General features: G+C 41.3%; 1 protein-coding gene across 1 annotated transcript in view; it reads left to right on the top strand.

Annotated features, from left to right (window-relative positions):
- Window positions 1-2552: 2552 nt before the first annotated feature.
- The window catches only part of LOC132399201 (RNA-binding Raly-like protein), a 489585-nt gene continuing 478710 nt past the window's right edge, over window positions 2553-13427 (top strand). The window contains exon 1 of the mRNA XM_059979344.1: window positions 2553-2808. Coding sequence (XP_059835327.1) covers window positions 2553-2808 — 256 coding nt within the window. The remainder of the gene's footprint in view (window positions 2809-13427) is intronic.

Genomic DNA, 13427 nt, shown 5'->3' with positions numbered 1-13427 from the left:
AAGCATTTTAATATCAAATTAATTTTCACCCTATCATCATAATGTTATTTCATCAAATGGGAGTTTCTGCACCTCATGATCCAGAGAGTACCCCAATATGCATAGATAAGAATATATTAGGTTAACAGAATTTCAGATTCCAGATTTAACACTTTTCAGATATGTACTTCTACATTAAGAATATCCAGGTAAACATTAGGCAACCTTTCATCCAGATTGCCTATGCTCATACATTTTCATGTTTAATCTTCCTTTGCATCAATAACTTGACTAGTGTTCACATTCTAGAGATCAAACCAAACATGAATCTTATCCCTATCCCCAATATTCCAGATAGCTCAGATTTGGAGCCTGTAGTTAAAGGGCATCATCCTGGGCTCTCTCATATATGGACCTCATAAATGATCCACAAATGTCCACAGGCTCTCCTGGCGCGTTTTATTTAGTTCAGCAAATGGACTGCTTGTACCCAGTTTTATTATACTTTCTGCCTTTGCACTAAATCCTTCACAGTCTGTTCCTGGAACTTATGACTAAGTGTTGTCATTCTATAATGTAAATATTGAACGATTTTCCTTTATCTTTTCTCTCTTTTATGTCTTGTTTAATTCTTTCAGTGCTTAGGTAAGAAATGCCTCCTTTTCTTCAATCCTCTCCTCCAAGTTAACCACTGTCACACTGAGTGGTATTGATCTGCCGCCTCTGTGAGTTTTTGACCCACTGAGAAGCCTTTTAGGTGATCACTTCTGCCTTAAAATATATATCCTATGCCCATCTCTCTTCTACGTTGATCTCCTGAGCAGAGTGTTCAAACAGCCATTAGGATTGTGGATTCAGTAAATCAGAGCATTTCCAGCCACCATTATTTGTCTTGAAATGCAAAAGCTACCAAGCTGCAGGAACTGGAGTTTTTCCAATCACTTTTAGAGTTTGGCTTTGCACCCTACAGCACGTGGCTTGTGTTTTCAACAAACTAGCTTTATTTTAATTGTCTGTCATATGTATTACAAATACTATCAATACATCTGTCACTATTACAAATCACTATTCTATTTACAAATCAACTAAACTACAATCAGCTCATAGATCCCAAAAGATGTTAATAGTAGTTGTTTACAGAGATTCCTGAATTGAGCTGATCTTACTTGATGTAATGAACTGTCTCTGTTGATTCCTCTTTGAAGTGCAGTGGTGCTGGCTGTTCTTCATCCTCATTGTCCATTGCTTTTGATGTATGTTCATCCCTCTGAGTAATTATTGAGGCTTCAGTCTTCTAGTATTTTAATTACAAGATGTGCCATCTGTATTTGTGGCTTCAGTTTATCTTGCCACATGAGCCTGGGTTATAAATTCCTCTGAACAGTTTAATGCTCCTGCTGATCACACTGTAGTGCCCTTCACAGATCCACAGTTGTTCCTTGATGTAGCATAATCAAAATCAGAATCAGATTTATTATCATTGACTTTGATAATGTGAAATTTGTTGTTCTGTGGCAGTGGCATATTGCAAAGCATAAAATTACTATAAATTGCAAAATAAATAGTTCAATAAAAGGAATAATGAGGCAATGTTCATGGGTTCAAGGAATGTTCAGAAATCTTCTGGCAATTCAAGGTTCTTGCTCTTTAAGTTTCCATGCATATGCTGTTCTGTGAATGTTTTACTGTTCTTTTTAACCGTTTATATCAAAGAGGGTAATTCCGCATTTAACAGCAGCAGTGACATAAACTCAAGCTATAAAAACAGGTCAAAGAGTAGGACTCAGATCTCATATTTTATGTACTTCTGATAGGTCAGCCTTCAGCTTCCTGTGCTCCAGCTAATCTGATAACTAATACCTATCAATCTGGTAATATCCTGAAGAATCTCCTCTGCACTCTCTTCAGTGGAATAATATCCTTGGTTCAAAATATGGGAACTCCCTACACCAAAATATTCTGAGAGGATTTGCTCTGCCGAGACAACATCCATTCAGGATGGTTTCTCAGCAACATCTGTTCAAGAACAGTTTACGATGGGTACAAATGCTGCCTTTGCCCCAACACAAGCATCTCAAAAATGTGTAAACAAGAAGAATTAAAGGAATTATAAGGTGTGCTGTTGTCAGTTGAGGAAAGACATCTAAGTGATATTTGCATTCACATTTTCTGCTATTTTTGTTTTCAGACTAACTTCAAGTTAGACTGTTCAGCATATTAATAGTGCAATTTTGGGGTGAAATATCAGCACAATTATGAGAAAATCTTGGGTGGTATTAAATCATCTCATTTTAGAGCTAATGGACACATGACTGGGTCTATTAACAAAAATGTCTCACACAAATGATCTTTCATTTAAATATTGGCTGATCCAAGTATTATAGAATATGCAAAGTGCAAATTACATTCGACTTGTTTGGATGATAACAGATGAATTAACAGGCTCCTGAAGCATTTCCTCCAGTGGGTCTTTGATTCCTTGAGACTTTATTTACCTTTGCTGCTGCTGAGTGATTGCTATTATTTTCAGATGTTCAATTATGTTTTCTTCTCTCAGGCGAAGATAATCTACCATGACTGGCAAATCACAGACCAGCAATGTTACCAATAAGAATGATCCCAGATCCATCAATTCCAGAGTCTTCATTGGCAACCTCAACACAGCCATTGTGAAAAAAGCTGATATAGAAGCTATTTTTGCAAAATATGGAAAAATAGTTGGCTGCTCTGTGCACAAAGGATATGCGTTTGTACAGTACTTGAGTGAAAGGAATGCACGCGCTGCAGTGGCGGGGGAAAATTCCAGAATAGTTGCGGGACAACCCCTCGGTAAGATTACATTATTTTTTACTTAAAGAATTTTTGTGTAGTGCTTCATCTGTGTGAGAATCAATGCAAAGAAATGTTAAAATAATACTGTTTAGGACTTTATATTTACAACATGTTCAATGCTGGTTTGAATTTGAATTTCACCATAAATGGCATGCATACTGGGTGGTCTACATTTCCCAGTGCCTAAGGGGGAATGCTCAAAAATAATAAAATAAATGAAATTTGCCTTTGAAAAATCATTATGATGCTTATTCTCAATTTTGTTGTGGAAAACAATTCCTAATGGCAGCTGTCTGCATTATCACAGCTGCCACATTATCGTTGCTAGGAATCATGGGAAGTAAGTCAAGCCCTAAGGTACACTCTCCATGGTAGCCATTGAACTGTCTACCCGGCTTCCACAAAGTGAAGGGAACACACTGAAGAAACAGGAACACCTCTTTGCTGTGTCAAATGATATCACCTCACCTGTGATTACACCCAGGATTGCTTCTATATGCTAAGTAGCTTCAAGCCACTGCAAAGCATGTAGTCATAATACAAGTAAGGGTTCAGAACAGTGACCTCTGCAATGAATGTCTGCTGGGAACTACACATAACTGACCTTCTGGACAAGCATATCAGTAATCAAACAGGTATCATATGAAAACAAAAGGTTAATGTCCCAGCTGGAACACTTTAATTCATGAATGGTTAGCAATTTGGTGCAAGGTCTGCAGGTTTTTTTGACAGAGTGTGAAAATGTAGGCAGAGTATTGCATATATTTGTACCAGATCCAGTCATTAATGTAGAAATAAGCATTGACAGTGTTTTTAAAATCATCACGTATCTGAGTGACACCAGCAAAATAATTTCATGCCAAGGTGAATCACAGTTGGAATTCTCAGTCCAATATTTCAGTTGGCAAAGTTCCCACTAGAAATGGCACACCCTCACAAAAAGACTTTTGTATACATTTTGTGCATGCAGTAAGTTCAGATCTGACCAGTTTTCAGGAATATATTTTATTTGAAGGTTATAATTTAAATGAAATGATGTAACGGGAGGAGTAGCTATAACATCTTTGTGTATCTTTTCTCCTGAAGATGAGTCAACAATAGATCGATATTGCTTAAGCACAGATGGAACAACAATAATAAATTTGAGCTTCAAGCTCTGATCAGCATCACGACAGCAAGCAGTAATCTCTGTAGATTGCCAAATAAAGCTGATTTTATTCACATATTAACAAGAAGAATTAACAGGTTTAATTAAGAACATAAGAAATAGAAGCATGAATAAACCTTTCTGCTCCTCATGCTGTCAATTTGATCATTGCTGAGCATTCCCAGCTTTCCTAGACTAACCTTATAGCCCTTGATTAAAGATTAACAGATTTTATAAATGCACTTGCCTTTTAAGAAATAGTTAATCTTTGAGCAGATTAATCTTTTAATTAAATGTGCACATTGATGGGTTACATAATTATCATGTCGTATTAGTCTCATTGTCAAAGCATGTTTACTTAAGAGGTTTAATGTTTCTGAAGCTGGGATGAAATCATAAATCAGTCAGTCTACTCAAATGACTTCCTTCCAGGACATGAAAATGACTTGGTAGTTTGTCTGCTTGATACAAAGAACACTCAATTCCAGTCCATGGTGAAAAACAAATAAGGTGAATTCTATAAAGAGGCAGTGAATCTGAATCAGTGCAAATAGTGCAAAAGATGAATAGCAAGATAGGTTTCATGGACCATTCAGACAACTGATAATGGAGGAGAAGAAGCTGTACTTAACACTGAGCCTGGGTTTTCTGTATCTCTTCCCTGTTGGTAGTAATGTCATGCGTGAGGATGCTTATCAAATTATGAGCCCATGGTACTACAGGAAAGTTACTAACATGGTTAGAACATTGGCTGATTGATAGAAGGTAGCGAGTTGGAAGAAAAGGATCCTTTTCTGGTTGGCTGCCTGACTAGTGGTATTCCACAGGGACCACTTCTCTTTATGCTGTTTGTCAATGATTTGGATGATTGAATAGATGGCTTTGTTGCCAAGTCTGCAAGTGTTACGAAGATTGGTGAACCAGGGCAAGTAGTGTGGAGGAAACAGGAAGGCTGTAGAAAGACTTACCCGTAAATTCCGGACTATAAGCCGCTACTTTTTTCCCACGCTTTGAACACTGCGGCAACACTGTGGCCTATACTACGGTGTGGCTAATGCATGTTTTTTTTTCATGCCGCCAAAAACATTTTGCCTCGTAACAGTAGACCAATAAAATTGATGAGTAGTTCACAGAGGTCCAATGAAATTGTACGATAAATCAAGCGCACTTTCACAATTAAATTATTGTAAATCAGTCATTTGTACTCACCCTCATCAACATGGAAAACAATCGAAGAAAAGCATATGATGCAGCTTTTAAGTTAAAGGCGATCAATCTGGCGGTTGAAGAAGGAAATCGAGCTGCTGCACATAATCTTGGCATAAATAAATCGATGTGGAGACGGTGGAGACGCCAGCGTGAAGAACTGAGTCAATGCAAAAAGACGACAAAAGCTCTCAGAGGTAATCATAGCAGATGGCCCGAACTTGAAAACTTTCTTGAAGACTGGGTTAACACACAGAGAGCAGGCAGCTGCGGTGTTTCCACCGTGCAGATTAGACTGAAGGCTAAAGCAATCGCCACCAAAATGAAAATCGAAGATTTTAGAGGTGGGCCATCGTGGCGTTTTAGATTTATGAGACGAAAAAGCCTGTCCGTCAGGGTATGCACGATTCTGTGTCAGCAGCTCCCTCCCGACCACGAGGAAAAACTTGCTAACTTCCGCACATTCACTCAAACAAAGATAGCGGAGAATTCCATCGGGCCAGATGATATCATAAATATGGATGAAGTACCTTTGACATTTGACCTGCCTCTCACTCGGACTGTTAATAAAAAAGGTGACTCGTCCATCACACTGAAAACAAGTGGCCATGAGAGAATGCATTTTACTTGTTCTGAGCTGCACAGCATCCAGACTAAAGCTTCCACTGATGGTGATTTTTTAAGCGGCTGACAATGAAAGTTCAGTGAAAGCTGCCATCAAGAGTACAAACTCAATTCCAGCTGTGATTCCTGGGGGCACCACGAAGTATTTGCAGCCACTGGACATCAGCGTGAACCGGGCATTTAAAGTGGCGCTGCGCGTTGAGTGGGAGGCTTGGATGACGAGCGGCGAGAAATCCTTTACCAAAACAGGATGCATGCGAAGAGCATCTTTAACTCAAGTCTGCCAGTGGATCCTAAATGCGTGGAGCCGTGTCACAACATCCACCATCACCAGCGGGTTTCGAAAGGCTGGACTGCTGCGTGATGAAGAGGACCGCGTGCGCTCAAGTGAGAGCGACAACGAAGAGACTGAAGTGAGTGACGAGATCCTGAGGTTTTATTCAATTCGGACACTGAAGGACTTTGATGGTTTTAATGCGCAGGAGGAAGATGAAGAAGGCGATCAATAACTTCTCCTGGTAGGCTGCAGTATATATATTTTTTACCAGTCGTTAGGAGATATTGGAATGTTGTTCGTGCACTGTTCAGTAAAAAAGTATACGCAACGTAATTTGTGTGTTACCGATACGTATGTATGTTTAAAAGTAGCTGTGTTACAGGCACTGTTCGAAAAAAAGCATTTGCAATATATATTTGTTTATGTTACCATACGGATTTAATTAAAAGTTAAAAAATCCTCACGTAATATCTTTCTGTGTAAATATCTCATATTACAACGTGGGACGCCTGCGGCTTAAAATCCGGTGCGGCTTGTACAATTTTCTTTCTAAAATTAGAGCGTGCGGCTTTTAATCAGGTGCACTCTGTAGTCCAGAATCTACGGTAGACAGATTAGGAGAATGGCAAAAAGTAGCAAATAAAATACAATGTTGGAAAATGCACGATCATGCACTTTGGTAGAAGAAATACTTATGTAGACTATTTTCTAAATCCAAAAAGCTGAGATGCAAGGAGACTTGGGAGTCCCTGTGAAGAACTCACTGAAGATTAATTTGCAGGTTGAGTCAGTGGTGAGGAAGGCAAAAGCAATAATAGCATACATTTCAAGTGGTCTAGAATATAACAGCAAGGATGTGATGCTGAGGCTTTATAAGGCACTGGTGAGGCCTCACCTTGAGTATTGTGAACAGTTTTGAGCTCCTCATCTAAGAAAATATTTGCTGGCACTAGAGAGGGTTCAGAGGAGGTTCACAAGGAAGATTCTGTGAATGAAAAGGCTATCATATGAGGAACGTTTGATGGCTCTGGGCATGTACTCACTGGAATTTAGAAGGATGAGGGGGAATCTCTTTGAAACCTTTTGAATGTCGGAAGGCCTAGACAGAGCAGATATGGAAAGGATGCGTCAGGATAGTGGGGTGTCCATTTCAATCAGAGAAATTTTTTCAGTCAGAGCGTGGTGAATTTTGGGAATTTGTTACCACAGGCAGCTGTGGAGGTCAGGTCGTTGGTTTACTTAAGGTGGAGCTTGATTGGACATGGCATCAAAGGTTACAGGGAGAAGGAGGAAAAAAGATCAGCCATAAAATGGCGGAGCGGTCTCGATGAGCTAAATGGCCTAATTCTGCTCCTATGTGTTATGGTCTTCTGGTCTTTTCCACCACTGACCCCTCATTGGGACTGTAGTGTGTTCTCCAGATTTCTACTTCTTGATCTCTACGTTAATTTCTTTAGTACTGTTGACATTGAGTGCAAGGTTGTTGTTGCAGCACCACTAAACTAGCCGATCTATCTCACTCCCATATATCTCCTCATTGGCATTATTTATAAATGGTGCTTAAGCTGTGCTTTGCTATACAGTCATGAGTATGGATAGCCTAGAGCTGTGGAATAAATACATTTCCCTGAGGTGTGTCTATGATTATCATCAGTGAGGAGGAGTTTGTGAAGCCCTTGTGGTGGTGGTGGCATCCATCGGTCTTGAAAAACCATGGATCTGCACCTGGAGTTTCCAGGGCGCAGGCCTGGGTAGGGTTGTATGGGAGACCGGCAGTTGCCCAAGCTGCAGGCCTTCCCCTCTCCACGCCACCACTGTTGTCCAAGGGAAGGGCACTAGGATCCATGCAGCTTGGCACCAGTGACATCGCAGAGCAATGTGTTGTTAAGTGCCTTGCTCAAGGCAACACACACACACTGCCTCAGCTGAGGCTTGAACCAGTGACCTTCAGGTTACTAGTCTGATGCCTTGCCCACTAGGCCACGTGCCATGTCCTTGTAGTATTGGTAATTAGGGATATTCAATGATTTAAGGTTATCAGCCCTTTTAGCATTGTGTCATTATTTAACTTGTCTGTGTTAGAATAGTGTGAATGAGAAATACAGAAGACTACACCACATAATACTCATACATAAATTCTGCATTGGGCTGTACCTTTAGCATGAAAACTTAGAGGCCATGCAGCATACTTATCCTTATAGCATCAAGGCACCTTAGAATTACAGCCTGTAACAATGACAATGTTTTTGAGAGTCTCAACTGACTCAGTAATTGTGCTAATGGAGTCTGAGTGGAGTCTCTGCATTAATCATAGCCAGCCTGCAGAACAGCCATGAAAATGAGGGAGAAAAAGTGGGAATAGTGATTGTTGGGACATTAATGGTAAGCTTAATATGTATCAAAGTGTAAGAGAGTCCAATGATGTCAGTGATATTAGTGTTACCTTAGTGTTTAAGGCAATGATCAAGAACCCTTTAATTTGTATATTGAAGAAATGGGAAAAAAAAAGTTGTTTGAATAACATCATCAAAATAGATAGTAAGAATAAAATTCAGTTGAAAAATTTTTAATAAGGCTGAAAGGTGTTGCTTATCCTGGGGACAGGAACCTTTGGCAACTAGGATTGCAATCAATCTGTTAGTCTTTGTTGCCAAAGGATTTGGTAGAAGGACATAGACATTTATGCCAGCTATATAGACCTCTGGTGAAACTGTATCTGGAATATTTTTTATTGGTTTTATCTCCCTACCAAACAAAAAGATTATGCTTGTGATTGAGAACGTGTAGTGAAGGTTCACTAGACTAATGCCTGGGATGATTAGTTGCTCATCTGAAGAGAAGTCGAAGCCCCGAGGTCGGTTTGGCTGGAGTTCAGGGGCTCAATGTCTGCAAGGCTGACAGTCCGAGACCAAGAACAAGACGTCCTGTGATGGTTTCTCCTGGGGTTGGAGGCTTGCCTGTGTGTCTGAAAGGGTGGGAAAGGGATTTGTTTTGCTGTTCTTTTGTTGTTGTTCTGCTGAACATTGGAGGCATTGCTATGTTGGCACCAAAATGTGTGGTGGCATTTGCGGGCTGCCCCCAGCACATGCTTAAGTCTGCTGGCTGTTGTGCAAAAGATGTGTTTCGATATGGATGTGATACGTAAATCTGAATCTCTAACATACTAAGCCTTGATAGGCTCATGAAGGTTGATGTAGAGCTGGTTTTTCCCCTGGCTGACATATTGGAACCAGTGCTCACCCTCCAAGATAAGAAGCTGGTCATTCGGGAGAAATTACATCATTCAGTGGGAAGTGAGTCTTGAGAATTTTCTACACAAGTACCAAAGTGGGCTGTGTAGACTCATAATTAAGGAAGATAAATTGTATTTTACATATTAGGAGAACTAAAGGGTGAGGGAGGAGTGCAGGAAAGTAGCTCTGAGTGAAAGATCAGCCATGATCTTACTGGTTGAAAAAAAAACAGAAATCTATTAAATGTTAATTGGTCTGGTCTGCTTCTATTTCTCATATTCTTACGTGAGGTTAATTGTTATGTCACATGTGAATGCAAGGAGGTTAAGCTATCAGGAATAGATCAGATACTATTCATGATAATTGTCCCCATTTACTTAAGCAATAGAAATGCTGCAAAACAATTTAAACTCATGCCATCAGAGACTGTGGAGTAATACGTTTGGAAAATGAAGTCAGGATGGATCATTAGCAAATGACATAGATCTGAAATATCTTTCACAGAGCTATAACTTGGATCACACACTGCAATATAACTTCTGAATGTAAGCTAGCTAATGATCACATCCTGTCTGAGGCAATGGGCATGCTCAACTTAACATTTAAACCAACAGGCAAGACAACTGCATCTAGAGAGAAGGCCTCCTAAAATACAAAGAAACTTCAGCTGGCAGAACATATTAATGCAAATGCTGCATACAGATCAATGGCAAGGGCAATAACAGGAGATCCAACCTTGAATTTGGGTTCTGTGAACATCAAGCTTGACCACAAGAACAGTAAGTTGCAGAAGGAAAGTACCTGGGTGACCATCAAGAGTGGGAAAGGCAATAGACAGCTGGTGAGCATACCCTTATGGCCGATCCCTTTAATAATATGTATACCGCATCCTGTGATTACAAAAGCTGACACTCAATTAGTGCTAATCACAGGATGCTAGCTCTGAGAATGTTATGTTTTGCAGTGTCATTTGGCTAAATCATCCCTACTTGCCATCTCCACAGGGGAGTCTGCCTTTCTCCACAATTGGGTTCAGCCATTTCCAGCCCACATCATGACTGGGAAGGCCAAGCAAGAGTGGCATTTCAGGCAAGTCAAGAAGCTAGAATGAGAGTTGTACCCTATGGTTGTCTTCCAGCACAATTGGAAGGGTTCTGTGGAAAGGTGGATCTTGCCAGTGCCCAGAGGCTGACCATCCAGGACCTTGTCATCGATATTCTCTCTCAATGGCCATCTTTGAGCCAGAGAGATATCCTTGAGGTTCCCGGCTGCCCCAAATGCCTGAAGCCCATGGGTCTGAAACCACACACAGGGACCATTACAGGATTAGGGGAAGAAGCCTGCAGGGAGAATGGACCTGTCAGAATAGCCCTTCCTGCTGAGGAGTATCCTCTTTTACTGGGCGCTTGGGACAGGATGCCCGGAAGTGTCCTGTATTGCTGTAGTAGAGGCAGGAACCTGTTCTCCTGCACCAATCTCATTCCCAATGATATAGGTACACGTGTTCCTCGTGCACAGACTCCTCCATGGATTGTGTGCTGGATGATCAGTGAAGATCAATGGTGATCTGAAGAGTAGGACGCTCAGGACAATCTTTCTTTGTGCCCTCATTTGCCCGGTTGTGAATTAGAACGGCCGGTTTTATCAGGTCAATCAGGCTGTCCTGCTCATCGTGCACTGCAATCTCATCCCAAAAACTTGCACCCAGCCCATGCTGAAAAGCATTGATCCATTGTTCCACCCCGTCTCAACTGCAAGCATATGGAACTTTACTGTGCAGTCTTTCACTGTCCCTTTCCCTTGGCGTAGGTCCAAGAGTTGATGGGGAGCCTCTTATACTGGAAGATCAGCTACAAATATTGGAAGGGCTAGGCTGCAGGGGAACCTTGTTCTCATAGAGAATTGAACAGGCTGAGTGGCTGAGTCTCACAGATTCAGTTTGCACGCATCATCAGTGAACCAACCTGGCTGGGTTTGCAATGTCAGCTCACACTGGTTAGTAAGATTCCTGCAGCCATGGGGTCACCAGAGTGTCTGTCTAGTAGAGGATACTCAGTTCTGATCTGGAAACTGCTACAGGAATGGGGGCATCAGTGGCTGAGGCTGATGAGACTGTTACAGAGGAAGATGTGGGAGATGCTGGGAGTGGGACTGTCCTGCTGAAGGCTGCTGCTGCTAAGTTGTGGCAGTGAGAGCAGCAATGTCTGCCATCTGATTCTGGCTGTCTGTAGAGAGTTGCTGAAGTGTCACTGCGAGTGCTGACACCTCTTCTTCCTATTTGGACGAAACTTGCCACTCTGAAAGTAAGTGTGGTACTGCACGAGCCATTTCTGCCAGCCCAAACTCCACTGACTTCAACTTCTCCTCTATTTGACCAATAATTTCAGTCTGGATGGGGCTTACTGCTCTGTGAGAACAGTAATTGTCACACTGTACAAACCACTTCTGCCAACCCAGCGTCTGCTGACTTTAGCTTCTCTCTTACCTGCCCAATAAAATTCAGGGCTGATATCAGCTGTTCTCTCTCCGCTGGGTTCATTTATGCGGTCAAGTCTTGCTGATACCAATGTGCAGTTTTGGCAGAAATGCAGAAGGAGAGACGCTGAAGCAGATGAACAGTTTGCTGAATTTAAATAAGAACTGTGCAGAACAAAAGGAAAACCAATAAACGCTAGGCCAACAGGGCTATTAATTAAATGTCTCAAACTGAAAGCTAACGCCAAAACTGTGGCTCAGAAGCAGTCATTTAATACTGAGTAAACACCGCTCCTTTACTGCATCAATTTAAACAGTAGTTTCCCTTCCTGGAACAAGGACAAAGGTAAGCAGGGAGTATTGACATCACTGTGCTTTGTTCAAGACTTGACAAGACTGAAACAAGAGAATGGGAGATAAATACAACCAAATGAAACATAATTTGCGGAAAGTGCATACTCAGGAGTGTGATTCAGCAGCCCACTTACCAGGGGGTGTAAATTCTGCAATAGAGTCTGTGGCTGTGACTGGACCAATATTTTTGTGGGGAGGTTTGCTAGAGCTGTTGGGGAGAGTTTGAACTAATTTGGCATTGGGATGGGAAGCTGAGTGATAGGGCTGAGGATGGGGCAGGTGGTATACAAGCAGAGGCAGTGTGTAGTGAGGCTGTCAGGGAGGACAGGCAGATGATAGGGTGAAATTGCAGTCTGTGGAATGAGTTGCAGTGCAATGGGAAACAAAATCGAAAAGGATGTCAATTACAGGACTGAAGGTGCTATATTTGAATGCACACAGTATACAAAATAAGGTAGAGGGTCTTGTAGTGCATTTAGAGATTGGCAGGCATTATTTTTATGGGCATCACTGAGTTATGGCTAAAAAATTTAATTTGGGAGCTTAACATCCAAAGATACACATTGTATCAAAGGGACCGGCAGGCAGGCAGAATGGGTGGCATGGCTCCGTTGGTAATCCTTAGAATGAGGTAGCATAGGATCAGAAAATGTAGAATCATTGTGAATAGAGTTAAGGAACTGCAAAGGTAAAAGGACACTGATGGGAGTTATATACAGTCCTCCAAACAATAGCCAGGATGTGGACTACAAATTACAACGAGAGATTGAAAATGCATGTCAAAAGGGCAGTTTGAGAGAGAGGAGTTAAAATCAGATGTCTCAGTATTACAGTGGAGTAAAGAGAATTTGAGAGGTATGAGGGAAGGACTGACCATAGTTAATAAGTAGGGGACACTAGCAGGATGACAGCAGAGCAGCAATGGCTGGAGTTTCTGGGAGCAATCTGGAAGGTGCAAGATGAATGCATTCCAAAGAAGTATTTTAAAGGCAGGATGATGTAATCATGGCTGACAAGGGGAATCAAAGCCAACACAAAAGCAAAAGAGAGGGCATATAATAGAATAAAAATTAGTGGAAAGTGAGAGCATTGGGAAAATTTAAATACCAATTGAAGGCATCTAAACAGAGCTGAAGAGATTGTGGAAGCATAAGGAATGATCTTTCAAGAATCACCAGATCCTGGCATGGTTCCAGAGGACTAGGAAATTGCAAGTGTCACTCCACTCTTCAAGAAGAAAGAGGGGCAAAGAAAGGAAATTATAGATCAGTTAGTCTGATGTGTGTCAGGAAAATGTTGG

The sequence above is a fragment of the Hypanus sabinus genome, chromosome 1 (assembly GCF_030144855.1).
Source record: "Hypanus sabinus isolate sHypSab1 chromosome 1, sHypSab1.hap1, whole genome shotgun sequence".
NCBI classification, from domain to species: Eukaryota; Metazoa; Chordata; class Chondrichthyes; order Myliobatiformes; family Dasyatidae; genus Hypanus; species Hypanus sabinus.
This window is presented reverse-complemented; position numbering and strand designations above follow the sequence as displayed.